The following is a 14,701-nucleotide window of genomic DNA, read 5'->3' as shown; positions in this document are numbered from 1 at the left end:
CACCCTGCTAATACTGGTTTGGACCACCTTTTTGCCTGCACAAGTGCCTTAATTCCTCATGGTGTAGATTCAGCAGGGTGCCTGAAATATTCATCAGGGATTCTGGTCCATAATGACATGATAGCATCGCTAACGTTCTGCAGATTTGTCGGCTGCACATCGTGATGAAAATCCCCCATTCCACCACATCTGTAAGGTGCTCTATGGGATGGAGAGCTGGTGACTTTTGGGGGTCATTTAAGTTCAGTGAACTCATTGTGATGTTTAAAACCAGTTGGTGTTTAAAAAAGAGCCAAGAAAAATATCTTCCACACCATTAGACCATCATGAGCAGCCTGAACCATTGACAGAAGGGAGGATGGAGCCATGCGTTTGTTTCTGTACCATTCGAATATTGCAGTAGAAATTATACCGAACAATGTTCATCTAGTAAGCTGGTGGAAACTGTGGCCTCATTTTCCTGTTCTTCGCTGACAGGAGTGGGTGACCCGGTGTGATCTTCTGCTGTTGTAGCCCATCTGCTTCAAGGTTAAATGTGTTGTGCATCAGCTGATTAGATATTTGCATTAACAAGCCTTCAAATGACTGTACCTCACAAAGTTGCCGATGAAGTGTAGACTAGAACTAGAAAATAATTAACAAAGTAATAAAATATAAACAGAGTACACCAAGGACCAAATTAGATGTTTACTGGATGAGTGTCTCTTCACAGCGTAAGTACTTGCTGCCATATTTGAATGATTTTTATCAGAGTCAGGGGTATCATTTTATAGCAGTTTTATGGCCATGTTAAGATGATATATATGGGATGAGGCAAATCCCAGGAAGTAAAATAATACACCTGTGGCACAGAGGGCAAAACATCCTCTAAGACCTGCTTTTATGAGTCCATCTCAACAAATAAAATAGTGAAAAATTGCTGCCTTTTTTAGTAGCTATGTGTCCTTTTTTCATCTCAACACACAGATGAAAAACTCATTCATTTTACCTTGCACTGCCCTTGTTCTCTCTCAACTTCCCGCTGTCCCTCCATATTTCCCGCTTCTCCCCTTCTCCGTTACTCTCGGAGGACTGCCTACATGCCAGGAGGGTGGCAGAGGGAGCCGGTGAGGTTATCCAGTTGAGGATTTCACCTAGTCATCTTTCCTCTTGGTATTCATACCACACCGTTGCCCCCTGAGGCTTCCTGCCTGAACACTGACTCACCGAAGGAGACTTCCCATTGTCATTTCAGCTCTCACACTCTCGTCGCTCACTTCCTTGCTCTCATTTCTCCATCTTCCCTCATGTCCTTCTACCTATTTCTTGCTTATTCTCTTTTATGTTGTCTTTCTTCCTGTCCCTCCCTGTGTCTCCCCATGTTCTGCCACCTCCCCCCCCCCCCAAGCTCTTTGATAGTGTGTGCATTTCTAATTGTGTTAAAGCTGCCAGTTGTTACGGCTGCTGAGATGGCCGCGGGGGCAATCTGTGGAGAGCAGTTGATTTGGCTGAGGTCACGGGGTCATATTCATAACAACATCCTGCTGCCTCTTGAGCTCACCGGGTTGTCTGGCTTTATGTCTGAGTGAGTTGCACACAAACAAAGCTGTGCTTTTGTGTTTGCTGAAACTCTTCTAACATAACTAAAAAAAAACAAAAAACATACATCACTACTAGTTTTAGGGTTACTTTCAAAATAAAAGAATAAAACTTCCAGTCTGGTGCAAAAGTCTCAAGACACCCCTTATTTCTTTGTATGTTGCTAGGAAAATGGGAAATAGGTAGAGCGGTTTAATGAAACACATGCATCCACGGAAATACAATCTAAAAGGCAAAAACATTCCTAACGAGCTTGAAAGTCAATATTTGATATGAGCAGCTTTATTCTTCACCCTGAACTTTCTCCTGAGGAGTCTTCAGGAATAGTTCTCCAGGCTTCATGGAAGATATTCAAAGCTCTTCTCTTGATGTTGGCTGCGTTTGGTCTGTTCTGTATCAAGATGATCCCACATCTCAAACCAGTCTGAGATGATCTGACATTTGTGACGCGACACATTATCCTGTGGGAAGGAACCCGCAGAGGATGAACGCACAACGGTCATAAAGGGATGAACATGGTCAGCAACAATACTCAGTTTGTACTAAAGGGACCAAACGATGATAAGAAAATATCCTCCACACCATCACACTACCAGCATGCCGAACCTGTATCATTAATTGGCTCAGTTTCTTTATGCTAGTTGAGAGGAGTGGGATCTCAGTATGGTCTTCTAGCCCATTCTGATGCCCAGTTTTTAACTTCAACAGGTCTTTTTTTAGAATATCTACATCCTTAAATGTATGTAGCTGCTGCATGTGAGTGGCTGATTAGAGCCTGTGCATTAATGAGCAGTTGCACAGTTGTACCTAACAAAGTGTTTGGCAAGCACATATATACACAATTTAATGATATTACACAACCTACTGTTTAGTGTTAAATTTAATATTGATTTATTATGGAAAAAAACTGCATTTAAAAATAACCCTAAATAACATAAGTGGTAAGTTTTTAAATTCCACGAGCTGCGTCTGTGTTTCTGTGCACAGGGTTTCATTTGTTTGTGTAATTTTGTCTGAGGACTTCTGTGGCCAGTGAGTCAATAAAGCTCGTTATACTACGCTCTACCCTCAGGGCAGCTGCTGAATCTGACACAGCTTCTACACACCCCTAATTAACCCCTATGTCTAATTAAGTGGCACTCTTTCTCTTATACACACAAACATGCACACATCCACTCATATACCCTGTTACACAGTCAACGAATTAATGGAGAAGGAACTGGCACAGATTTAAAGACGCTCACAGTGCTGGGATTTTGGCATGCAGCATATGGTTTTTATATTGTACAGATGATGAATGCAAGACAACGAAAGTTTTTTATGAGATGAAGCTGACAGTCGCTTTAGGTAGTGTCTGGGTTCATAACCGCAGTGATTCATATTGCACCGGCTTCTCTTTGATTTGTGTATGAAGCAAATCCGTTTTATTTATAGGGCCTGAAGCTACATGCATGTCAAATACCCCACCATATAAAATACACTATATGGCCTCGAATAGCACCCAACTACAAATCCCCAACCAGACAAGACATTCAGGCGAGACAGCTGAAACATATAGACAGGTAGTGCTCTTCTTATGCAGGCAAGATGCAAGCTGTCTGGATTTTTTTTAGTTTTATTTATTGCAGAGTCAGTGTCCCAGAAATGATAACAGACAGCGGTCCCTTCAGAGAATAGCACGAAGACACAAACTCATTTGACAGGTGATTAAATGTTCTGATTTGCTGCAATTTTGAACACACCACAGAAAACTTGTCTGTGACAGTTGTTGTAGTGGCTGGGTGGGTGGGTGGTGTGGAGGGCAAGGGAGGGGGTTTGGGGTGTGGGTGGGGTGGAGGCAGTGAAGCGTTAGTTCAAATCTGCACCTGTGTTTCAAACAGGAAATGTACATTTTCAGCAGCTTTGTAACAAGATTACGCCTGACGTTAAAGCTATCGCCTTCACTGAAAAGAATGTAAATGTGTGCTTTGAACGCAACAAACATAAAATAAGAATAAATAATGAAAGTGAAAAAACTCTGTGCGTGTGTCTGTGTGTGTGAGAGAGAGCGAGAGTAAGAAAGACATGCAATACTTGTGACAAAGAAGAGAAATGGAGATTAAACTGGCGATAGTGTGCGGATAATTAATACCCAACAGGCAGCTGTATTTTATTGCATTCGCCATTCTTATTGATTGGACTGAAATTTTCATTTAAAGTTTGAAATAAGCAGTATACCCCCTTGTAGAAATCACTGTGCCTCAGATCAATAGTCAGCCTCGTCCCAGTGGCCCCCAGGATTACAGGCCCGTGGCACTGACCTCCCACATCATGAAGACCCTGGAAAGGCTCATCCTGGACCAGCTGCGACCCATAGTAAGACCACATCTGGATCCCCTTCAGTTCGCTTATCAGCCTCGTCTCGGAACAGAGGACGCCATCATCTACCTGCTCAATCGTGTCTACACCCATCTGGACCAGCCGGCGAGCACTGTGAGGGTCATGTTTTTTGACTTTTCCAGTGCTTTCAACACCATCAGGCCGACCCTCCTGGGTGATAAGTTAGCAGCGATGCAGGTGGATGCTTCTCTGGTGTCCTGGATTGTTGATTACCTGACAGGAAGACCACAATATGTACGTCTCCCACAGTGTGTGTCTGACAAGGTGATTAGCAACACAGGGGCACCACAGGGGACTGTCCTCTCCCCCTTCCTCTTCACCCTCTACACCACAGACTTCAGCCACTGCACAGAGACCTGCCATCTTCAGAAGTTTTCTGATGACTCTGCGGTGGTTGGATGCATCAGCAGGGATGATGAGACAGAGTACCGGGCTGTGGTCGACTCCTTTGTCACGTGGTGTGAGCAGAATCATCTGCAGCTCAACGTGGCAAAGACCAAGGAACTGATCGTGGACTTCAGGAAGACCAGGAAACACTTGACCCCTGTTTCAATCCAGGGGGTCAGTGTTGACATTGTGGAGGACTATAAATACCTTGGAGTACACATTGACAATAAACTGGACTGGGCTAAAAACACCACAGCACTTTACAGGAAGGGCCAGAGTCGTCTCTATTTTTTGAGGCGACTGAGGTCCTTCAACATCTGCCAGAAAATGCTGAGGATTTTCTATGAGTCTGTGGTGGCCAGTGCGATCCTCTATGCTGTTGCATGCTGGGGGAGCAGGCTGAGGGTCGCAGATGCCAACAGACTTAATAAACTGATCCGTAAGGCCAGCAATGTTGTGGGGATGGAGCTGGACTCCCTCAAGGTGGTGTCGGAGAGGCGGATGCTGTCCAAGATAAAGACAATGTTGGATAACACCTCCCACCCACTCCATGACATGTTGGTCAGTCACAGGAGCTCGTTCAGTGAGAGACTGAGATTACCGAAAAGCACCACTGAACGACACAGGAAATCATTCCTGCCTGTGGCCATCTCCCTGTACAACGCATCCACTTAACACACTGTTTGCTGCTACAACTACACATGTTTCTTTTCCAAATATTTATTTATAAGTGACTTATGTATGTATGTATGTATATATATGTATATATTGTACTATTCTTAGTTAGCGTATTGTCTGTCTTGTCTTAATGTTGGTTTAAAATGGAGCACTGTAACAAAAAATAATTTCCCCCAGGGATCAATAAAGTATTCTGATTCTGATTAGAACTAAACAAGTGCAGTCACAGAAATTCAAATATCGAATTTTAGAGCATGCTGAGGGACCACTCTGAATCGGATCTAAGAAAAAGCCAAGGGGCAATGAGAAAGTAAAGAGAGTGTGAGGAAATGAGGGACAGAGAAAGAGACAAAGAGAGATGATACCTGCACTTATGCCTGTCTTCTTTCCCTCTTATCTTTTCACCTTCCTCTACCGACTTCACACATCTTATCTTAATAGAAACTGCTTTACTCAGGAATTTCAACTGGGTCAAGTCTCTGCTAATTCAACTATTTGGCTCTGTGTGCCAACCCTGTGGGACATAAGCTCCATATCATATCCTCAGGCTGCCACCCGCCTGCCTGCTTCCCAATTCAGAGGTCACATGCTGCCCAGCAGCCCATTTAACGTAGCACCTGCTGCGAACGTCGATTGATTCTCCCCAACTGTTGCCGCTCAATTGAGTGCCTCACTGCCTCACCTATGGGTACTGTGCACAGACTATGGGAAGGTGACACGGTGGGAGATTTACAAGTAGTGGAGACAGGAGCAAGATGGAATGGGAATGTGAGTAAAATGCCCCTTTGGGATGCTACACTAATGTTAGCCTGCGCACGCGCTAGATCACCTCAGCACGGACTGTGGCCAGTGCTACTGTGGCCCCCACAGTGTCACCTTGGGTTTTGGGGGAGGACTGATGATTAATGGGCCACTAAGTGCGCAAACACTGGCTCATTTCCACCAGCACTGCTGTTGTTTCGCTGTTTCTTGCTTGGACTTGCTCTCTGCAGAGAATGGAGGGCATTGCTTGTGAGAATAAGATGGCGAAATCCAATCAGAGAACAAGCAGAAAACAACTGTGAAAGTGTTACATTTATCATTCAGTTCACACCATAAAATGAGCGATCTGGTGCTGGCAGAATGAGGTGGGGGGTGGGGGGCACGGAAACAAAAGGAGGAAATGGGTGGACAAAGGAAAAATGAAAAGAACTTGACACAGAGGAGAAGGAGGAAGTGGCAAGTAATGTTGGAGGACAGGGGTAAAGCAGGAAGAGGACCCATGAAAAAACGCAGATGAAAGGGAAAACGAGTAGCTGAGAGGTAAAGAGGCAATAAGGTGTAAAAGGGGAGAAGTTGTGGAGGAATTTAAACGGACTAAGAGAGAGAAAAAGACTCTACAGGCCAGAAGGCAGAGTGCTTCTTTTCCAGGCATTAGACATGCCTGACAGCCTGCTGAGGTTTATCCGCAAGCTGTATGAGAGGCAGTTCGATCAGGTATAATAGGTGTGTGCGGGGGGACTTAACTCACCAGGTGGACGCGGTACATGATGCTGATACCAAGGGTCATGAAAGGCTTGGAGAAGTCAATCACCTTTTCACGCTCTGCTGTGATGGTCAGGCCTGCGACTGCCAGGTCTGCTTTCTGCAACAGGATAAGTAGTATTACTGCATGAAAAGTCCAACTCACACACAGCACAGCTCCGAGGCATGGCATAGTGTTTGTGACATACCCAATAATTTGAAGATTTTGAAAAAAAAGAAAGATGAGGATGACATAAGAAGTGGGCTACTGGTTTGCTAATTCCCTAATAATGCCCTTTTTGTATCCTCTAGGCTTTTTGTCCACCAATACGGCTATCCGTGATGGGGATAATCCGGCACTGGCATTGTGTGTGTGTTTGTGTGTGTGTGTGCAGTGCACGAGAGAGCTCAGGGTAACCATTGTGGCTGGCCAAGGGGGAGCACTGTCAAGACAAATCACTCGACAAAGCAGAGGCTAGTAAAACACAGAGACACAGACACACACACACACACACACACACACACACACACACACACACACACACACACACACACACACACACACACACGTAGAAATGGTCAATGCAGCTGAATGCTGAATGGCTCTGTACTAATAATACAGGCCAGCAAAGTGCAACTGCAAGGGATTTTTCATCTCCCTGAGGAGCAAAGAGTGAAAGCAGCAATGCATTCCTCTTTGTCTGCTGCAGGAGGACTAAGAGGATTGGGGACATAGAGGGGAATGGGAGAATGAGGAGCAGGGAGCTGTGCTGCAGCACTGCAGACACTAGTCAAAATCCACAACATACTGTTTCTATGTCAAGGAACGAGGAGGGCATCTGACATACATAACATGCACACATCCAAGGCGCGTCATCCATTTCGATGTCATGTTTTTCTATAATCACTCTGACCTTCAGAAGAGGCCTCAAATGCTTCATCTAGAAACCCCCAGTCTGACTCCGTCTGTGCTTCAATTAATACTCTGCACTTCACATTTGCATCTCTTTAACCTCACGGCAGCCTTTACTCCACACTGAGGCCTAGTGTCTCCTGCTGCCCTACTCTCAGCCTGCAGGCGCTGACCCGAGATTATCATCTGTTCCCAGCCTCCTGTCTCGTTTCTGACCGCTGTTTGAAAGGCTGATTGCCTGCTCCCAGTGCTGGAAGGAATCCAAATACAGCAAATGACCATCGAGGCAATTTTAACAAAGAAAGTAACAGATCCTTTGAAAAATGAACACACAGTTGTAACATCAAGTGAAATATTTACGTGGCGATGGAATATTAATATTGATTACCGGATTCTTCTGCCTCCCTGCTGTTATGCCTTCTAGTATGTAAGAAAAGACACAGTGTAATGTCGCCTGTTCAATATTGCATCATACCCGTTTCCACTTGCATTCAATCAGATCATGCTAAGCCAGTAAAAAGGATGCGAAACTGAACGTGAGAGATGAATTAAACATGACCCTTGAGGATTTAGCATTTGACTTAGACTTTAAATTTTGGTCTTTAGAGATGCTGTATGTCTCTGTTCTCTAATCGCAGCACTGTGGATTAGGTAACCGGCACATACTGTACTTAGACTTGTGTCTGGGTTCTTCTTGGCCTGACTCATTGTTAGCTTAGGCTGTCTGACACCCGTCAGACTAATCATCCTCATCCTCAATGAAATCTTGCTCAGTCTGAAAGGTACTGGCAGGGAGACGGGTATCTGTTGTCCAAAATATCCTGATGCTGTCTTCCTTTGCTCCTACCAAGTGTATAACACCCCTCTTCCTCCATTTTCCTTTCTTTACCTGTCCTTTCAACTTGTAGCCAAGGCCTGTATATTTTCCCACAATCCTCTTACACTGCCATCCTTCCTGTTCTTTTCTATGCCTTTAACCAAACACTCCGAAGCCTTTCTGTCTACTGTGTAACTTCCCTGCAGATGCCACCTTTACCATGAAAATCCCTCTCAACCATGCCAATCCACGGCTCAAGCTGATGTCAGAGACACATGTCGACTTCACCCATGGCCGTTCTGAAGGTCAACCTTCCAGAGGCAAGTTATACATGGATGTAGGGGGGAGATGGACTGTGACAATAACAAGAGCAGGCAGTGTACGCGTTACATACTTAATGGCTTTGCCCTCCATTAGCCCACAGAATTAAGACAGATCACCTCTTAGGACTGACTTAACACTTGTCTGTTTCACTCACCCCGCCCTCTTAATTTTTTAACAGCTCTTTTACTTCTTTCCCCTCTCCCTCTCATCCCTTATATAACCTTATCTGCCTGTTAACAGCCACGTACAGCAAATAATATAAGGGCTCACTCAGAGATTTAACAGCAACAAGACTGATCCAGGAGGAAAGTCTATTAAGGTCAGTTCAGCTAAAGCGGCTGGCAGGAAACAAGCCACCAACAAGCTGTGACTACTTTGAAAAATACAATACTTAAGCTGAAAAGGCCAACTGCTGAATGAAGGAAGGGGGCTATATGATATGAAGGAAATGTGCTGTAAATTATGTGAAAGCTGAGCTCACTTTGGGTTTGTTTCTATGTTTCTCTAAGAAGAACAATACAGTGGTATCCACACAGCTATGGTGAAAATCTTGTTTTAAAGGAAAAGTTGTAAGTTGTAGAACCACCTTTAGGAACAGCTGGAAGTAATGGCTTTCTGCATGTCTTTGGAAGAATTTAGTCCACTCTTCTTTACAATGTTGATTCTGTTCATTGATGTTTGAAGGCCTTTTTTTATGCACAGATCTCTTAAGGTTCCACACAGCATGGTTATGGCTGACTTAATAACTGCAAGCCCAGGTCATGTGCACTAATCATCACCTATCGACTACCATGCTTCATGTTAGATGTTTGTGCTGATCTGCTGAGTGTGGTTTTTGACAAACATGGTGCAGTACATCATGGGCAGACTTCTTCACTTTAGTCTTGTCTGTCAAAAGGACATTGTTCCAGAAGTCTTGTGGTTTGTTCAGATGCAACATTGCAAACCTATGCTTAGACTTCTTTTCAGAGAGAAGAGACTTTCTCCTGGAAACCCCTCTAAACACTTAAACCTCTACAGCACAGTGTTGCCCTAGAGCAACAGAAAGTCTTTTTAAGCCTCATGACCTGTACGTGTGAAGTTAAATGATGGAAACCAATGAACCATGAAATTTTGCATGCCCAGAAATTCTTTTTGTTGCCTCGGGCAACGTAGTGCAATCAGGGGAACTTTGAGGGAGATTTTGATAACATTGTGTTTGTATGTAATGATATGTTATTTCATGCATTCGTGCGCAAATTTGTGCACATTTCACATGTTGCTGATGTGATGCTTCTTGCTTAGTGGGAGGCCATCAAAAGCTTTCTCCATATGAGCAACAACAGTTGCCTAGTCCTTGCTGGATCATTTCAAGTCAGTTTTAATTATATAGTGCCAAATCACAATCACATCAGATGGTATTCCACACAGTTGTGAAGTTTACATTGGGAAGGCTGTCCAACCACCTGAGCTTCCGAGTTGAAATGTGGTCCAAAATACAAAATTGCATGAAATCTGTGCAAAGAGTTCGAGCCATTAGTGGGATATCTCAAAATTATGACGACAGGAGGAAGAAGCAGAGTCCCAGAGCTCCCATTCCAAATCAGAATCTCATCACAGACAATATATTATAATATATCACTTTGGCCAACAGTATGTGATAACCCCATCACCCCAACCGATTAAGGCTGCCCCTCCCTGATTCTAGTTCTGCTGGAGGTTTCTTCCTGTTAAAAGGGAGTTTTTACTTCCTACTGTAGCCAAGTGCTTGATTATAGGGGGTCATCTAATGTCAGGGTTTTCTCTGTATTGTTGTAGGTTCGTGACATTACAATATACCACCTTGAGGTAATTGTTGTGATTTGGCACAATACAAGTAAAACTGAACTGAACTGAACAAGGCAAGATGCAGGGTTCCTGGGTGCACAGAAAAACCAAAAGTGATGTGTATAAAGTGTAATGCCCACCTCAGAAGAACTGTTTTAGTAAGTTTCACACAGACTGACAGTCTCACAACAGTATAATCAATATGACATGATATTGCACAATTTGAACCTAAGCCTGCATCAAATCATTTATGTAAATATGTTTCACGTCTTTTCAATTCTTTGTTTCAACATTGGTCGACATTTTTGGAAGATTTGCTGAGGTCTTTTTGCTTTCTAAAAGTTGTGTGATGAATTATGAGATAATAATTTTCTCTGTGGTTTTATACCATTGTTGCACAAAAAAAATATCTTGGCAATAAAATGGCCCGAAATGAGTCAGAAAATGATGTTCAGCATGTACCATCAAAATGTGTGCAGTAGAGGGTTCAGGCATTTAACATGCTAACTGAGGCCTGTAGAGTCTGAGATACAGCTCTTGTTTTCTTTCTTTTTTTTTTGTAGTTTCTCTAAGCATTGCATGATTTGACTCTGGGGTGAATTTACTTGGATGTCTGTCTGCCTGGGAAAAATGGCAAGTTCCTTTTACTTGTGAATCCTCTTTCTCAATGTAGAATGATGGACAGGAGCAATTACTTCTTTTATTGATGTCATTCCTTTTTGGCATTGTGTTAACACACACCTGAATGCTTCAGAACAAGCTGCCAAAACTTCTGCGTTTACAGAGATGCTTACGCTTGCTGATGATCCATTAATAAAACGCATTTGATTAGCAGCACCTGGCTGCTTAGCTTTTCACAGGACTGCATAGACACCTGTAAAAACTTTCTGTCTCACACATATGCGAAGGAGAAAACATAATCATTTATAGTGATATGGTTTGTTTGTTGGCAATATTATTGTCTATGCATATGCAAATATTTACATACTCTTGAGATTAACTCTCCAACCATGCCCGTCCATGTTCCGTTAGCTCCGGGAACACCGTAGACGCCGTCCCCCACCAGCCGGATGCGATACTTAAACTTGAGAATGTCTGCCAGCTCCTTCAGCATGTCCACACAGAAGCCCTCATAGCGGTCATTTCCCTCGAGTTCTTGGTGGTTCTGTCGGAGCATCACATACGGATTCTCCTGAAAAAAACAAAGGATTTGCGTTGCATTAGATCTCATGATTTTTAAGTGTGACAGCAATACAGAATTTTAGTTCTAGTTCTTCTTAACGTCTCTCTCTAAACCCCTTTACTCCTAAATAATGAAGTAATTGCCAGAAAATTATTATTTTTTTAACTGGAGTGTTAAAATACAAAAAATAAGTTAGTTATCATTTTCCATATATGAGTTAAAATTTTTACACTTTTTACTGTATTCAGCATTTTTGGGTAATTTATTACCAAATCACCCGAGTCTTCCTTTAATGATCAATATCATTATTTTACTAAGCCTATCTAAAGATTTTGCAATGAGCAAGAATGGTGGAAGCATCCCACATGTCCTTTAGAGGTCACGGTTCACGTTGTTTACTGCCTTCAATGAAAACTGAGATTTGTGGCTCTGAAGCAGAGCCAAGCACTGAAATCAGTGTCTGTCTGTTTATTTATGTCTTGTTTTGTCATTTAGTTGATGCTGTAGGAAGATTTAAAGAGCCCTGCAGTGATGTATTTTGGAGCCAACCTTATTGTGCTATTTTTCAAATAATGCAACTGTCAGACTGGTGTGCTCAGGCTCCACTACATCACAAAAAAGACAGTGTTATGTACTTTTCCATCCCACTATCCCTGAACTTAGCTCGTGATTCCAGATAAACTAACTTTGTTTGGCAACTTGGCATCAAATAACGATGATTAAAGGTATCTAAACATTTTCTATCACTCTTACTGAAAACTAAAAGCTTTTTACAACAAAGAAAATATATGTGTTATTGAGTGCTTTTAACAATGCAGAAGGTTTTAATTGTAGCTTATTGACTCGTTTTAACATAAATGCCTTCAGCGTATAAGACAGCCACGCGTGTAGACAACTGTGACATGGTTCAGGAGGGTAAAGCATAAACAGGAATAAGTGGTGCTGTATTTCGAGAGCTGGGGATGGGAGTGAAATGGTTTTGTCACTGCCACAGCTGGAAACACTTTGTAGGGTAGCTGGTTGACTACTGACGAATTTGTGCTGAATTTGGAGGCACTTGAAAACTCGGTGCACATCAGGTGGCGTAACAGTTATTAGTACTAAGACTCGCAATGTTGTCATAGCAACTGTTTGGCTCCACCTGTAAGGAGGGGTGAGGGTGGACATCATGTTAATACTGTTGATTGAACAGCTTTGCTTCTTTCTTGGAGGAACCGGACAGTAGAACCAACGCTGCACATCCTGCACTGCTGTGATAAGACTGACAACAAAATGACTGCTGATCAGCTGCCTGTGTCTGCACCGCTCTTCCCCAAGAATCTGCATACGGATTCATTTTATCTAACCAGGCTCGCAGTTTGATTAAACAGACATGCTGTTCACTGACAACAGCCTCCAGTGTTTTATAGCAGCAAAACAGAAAGAAGTTGACACGGACAGAATTACAATATGCAGTAGTGTGAGAGTAAGTGGGTTGGCGCGTTTGCTAAAAGGTGAGACAATACCTCTCACGGTGAACAGATCTGGAAATCAACTGATCCAAGTAAAAGCTATTGTTTGCAGCCAAAGCTGTAAAGCTTATTGTTGAATTGCATACTAAAGTTGTACAATTTACCAATGGGGCTCAGTCCAAAGTTTCAGGCACTGGACCCCAAATTGCTACAAGTGCACACATCTGTAGTTGTGTGTTTTATTAACAAAGTTTTTCAACCATAAAATAAATGCATGTGTGAATCAGAGGGTTTATAGTTCTGAATGATCTTATTAGCCCTCTGTTACACGTCCTAATGACTGATTGGTGACCCCACTCGTAACCACCGGTCTCTAAAGAAAAACATGTATTTCCCGAGCAGTTGGCAAGTGGTTATTGGAGGTTTCTGGTGACTGCTGGGAGTTGCTGTGGTTGATAAGGCTACAGTCAAGCAGGCATAGAGTCCAGTCCCTGACCCTAGTAACCACAGTTTGCATGCAAATTGCTGACTTGTCTATAACACTTGCTAACAACTCACTGAGCGGTTGTAAAGTTGTGACAAATTTTACTAGTGTGTGAATGTGTGTGTGAATGGGTGGATGACTGAATGTAGTGTAAAGCGCTTTGGGGTCCTTAGGGACTGAGTAAAGCGCTATACAAATACAGGCCATTTACCATTTGCTACTGCTTCTGTGCTAACCGTGGTTGGCAACCAGTTTGTAGCTGGGGGTCAATGGGGGGGGGGGCACTAGCCACCCCCCTAAATTTCATGACTGAGTCTGCTAGGCCTCATCCATGACTTAAAGTCATAAATAAAATGCACCCTTTTGCTGTGCGCGTGTGTCACTGTTGCCTTTTGAAGTATTTTTAATTGATTATCAGAGTAATATTACAGCAGACATTGGCTAGACATTAGAGCTGTGCATCATACCATCAGCAGGCTTTTATGTGACAAAAAAAGTGATAATAACGATATAGCAACATTTAAATTCTTTTTCATTCATTTAAAGCACTTCAATTCCCTAGTGCGCGCACAACAAAACAAGCAGTGTGTCAGCCTCTGATGGTAATTAGTACCTAAAAAGGGACCTACTTCAACAACCTCCAACAAGACACAGTACTTTTCAAGACATGCAAGAAACCAGTTCCCACTAAAAGGGTTAAAGCAAACTTGTTTCACCACTTCAGGCAAAAGCACACCATTGAATACAACCAGGTTATGACAGCATACAGGGAGTGCAGAATAGGCAAGTTGTATTTTTGAGGAATAATTTTATTATTGAACAACAACCATGTTCTCAATGAACCCAAAAAACTCATTAATATCAAAGCTGAATGTTTTTGGAAGTAGTTTTTAGTTTGTTTTTAGTTTTAGCTATTTTAGGGGGATATCTGTGTGTGCATGTGACTATTACAGCTTGGAGTAAGACAACATGCATGAAGAGGATGATGTGGACAAAATACTCATTTGCCTAATAATTCTGCACTCCCTGTACAAGGATAAGATCACATCTGGTGATGTGTGACCCAGAAGTAAACAAATCACTCATCGACACTGGAGCGTTTGCTTTTTACACTCCACATGACATAAGTGCAAACGGTGGATAGAATTACTGATGCAGCTACATATTGTTTTGCCAATGATATGATATCAATCCAGGT

General features: G+C 42.8%; 1 protein-coding gene across 1 annotated transcript in view; it reads right to left on the bottom strand.

The window, feature by feature from the left end:
* Positions 1 to 14,701, bottom strand: part of grik4 (glutamate receptor, ionotropic, kainate 4) — a 364,143-nt gene that overhangs the window by 10,093 nt on the left and 339,349 nt on the right. The window contains exons 13-14 of the mRNA XM_080889585.1: positions 11,374 to 11,577; positions 6,533 to 6,646 (exon numbers count right to left, since the gene is read on the bottom strand). Of these exons, the coding sequence (XP_080745711.1) occupies positions 6,533 to 6,646; positions 11,374 to 11,577 (318 nt within the window). The remainder of the gene's footprint in view (positions 1 to 6,532; positions 6,647 to 11,373; positions 11,578 to 14,701) is intronic.

Source organism: Rhamphochromis sp. 'chilingali' (assembly GCF_963969265.1).
Source record: "Rhamphochromis sp. 'chilingali' genome assembly, chromosome: 8".
NCBI lineage: Eukaryota > Metazoa > Chordata > Actinopteri > Cichliformes > Cichlidae > Rhamphochromis > Rhamphochromis sp. 'chilingali'.
Note: the sequence above shows the minus strand (reverse complement) of the source record. Positions and strands in the feature narration are given on the sequence as shown.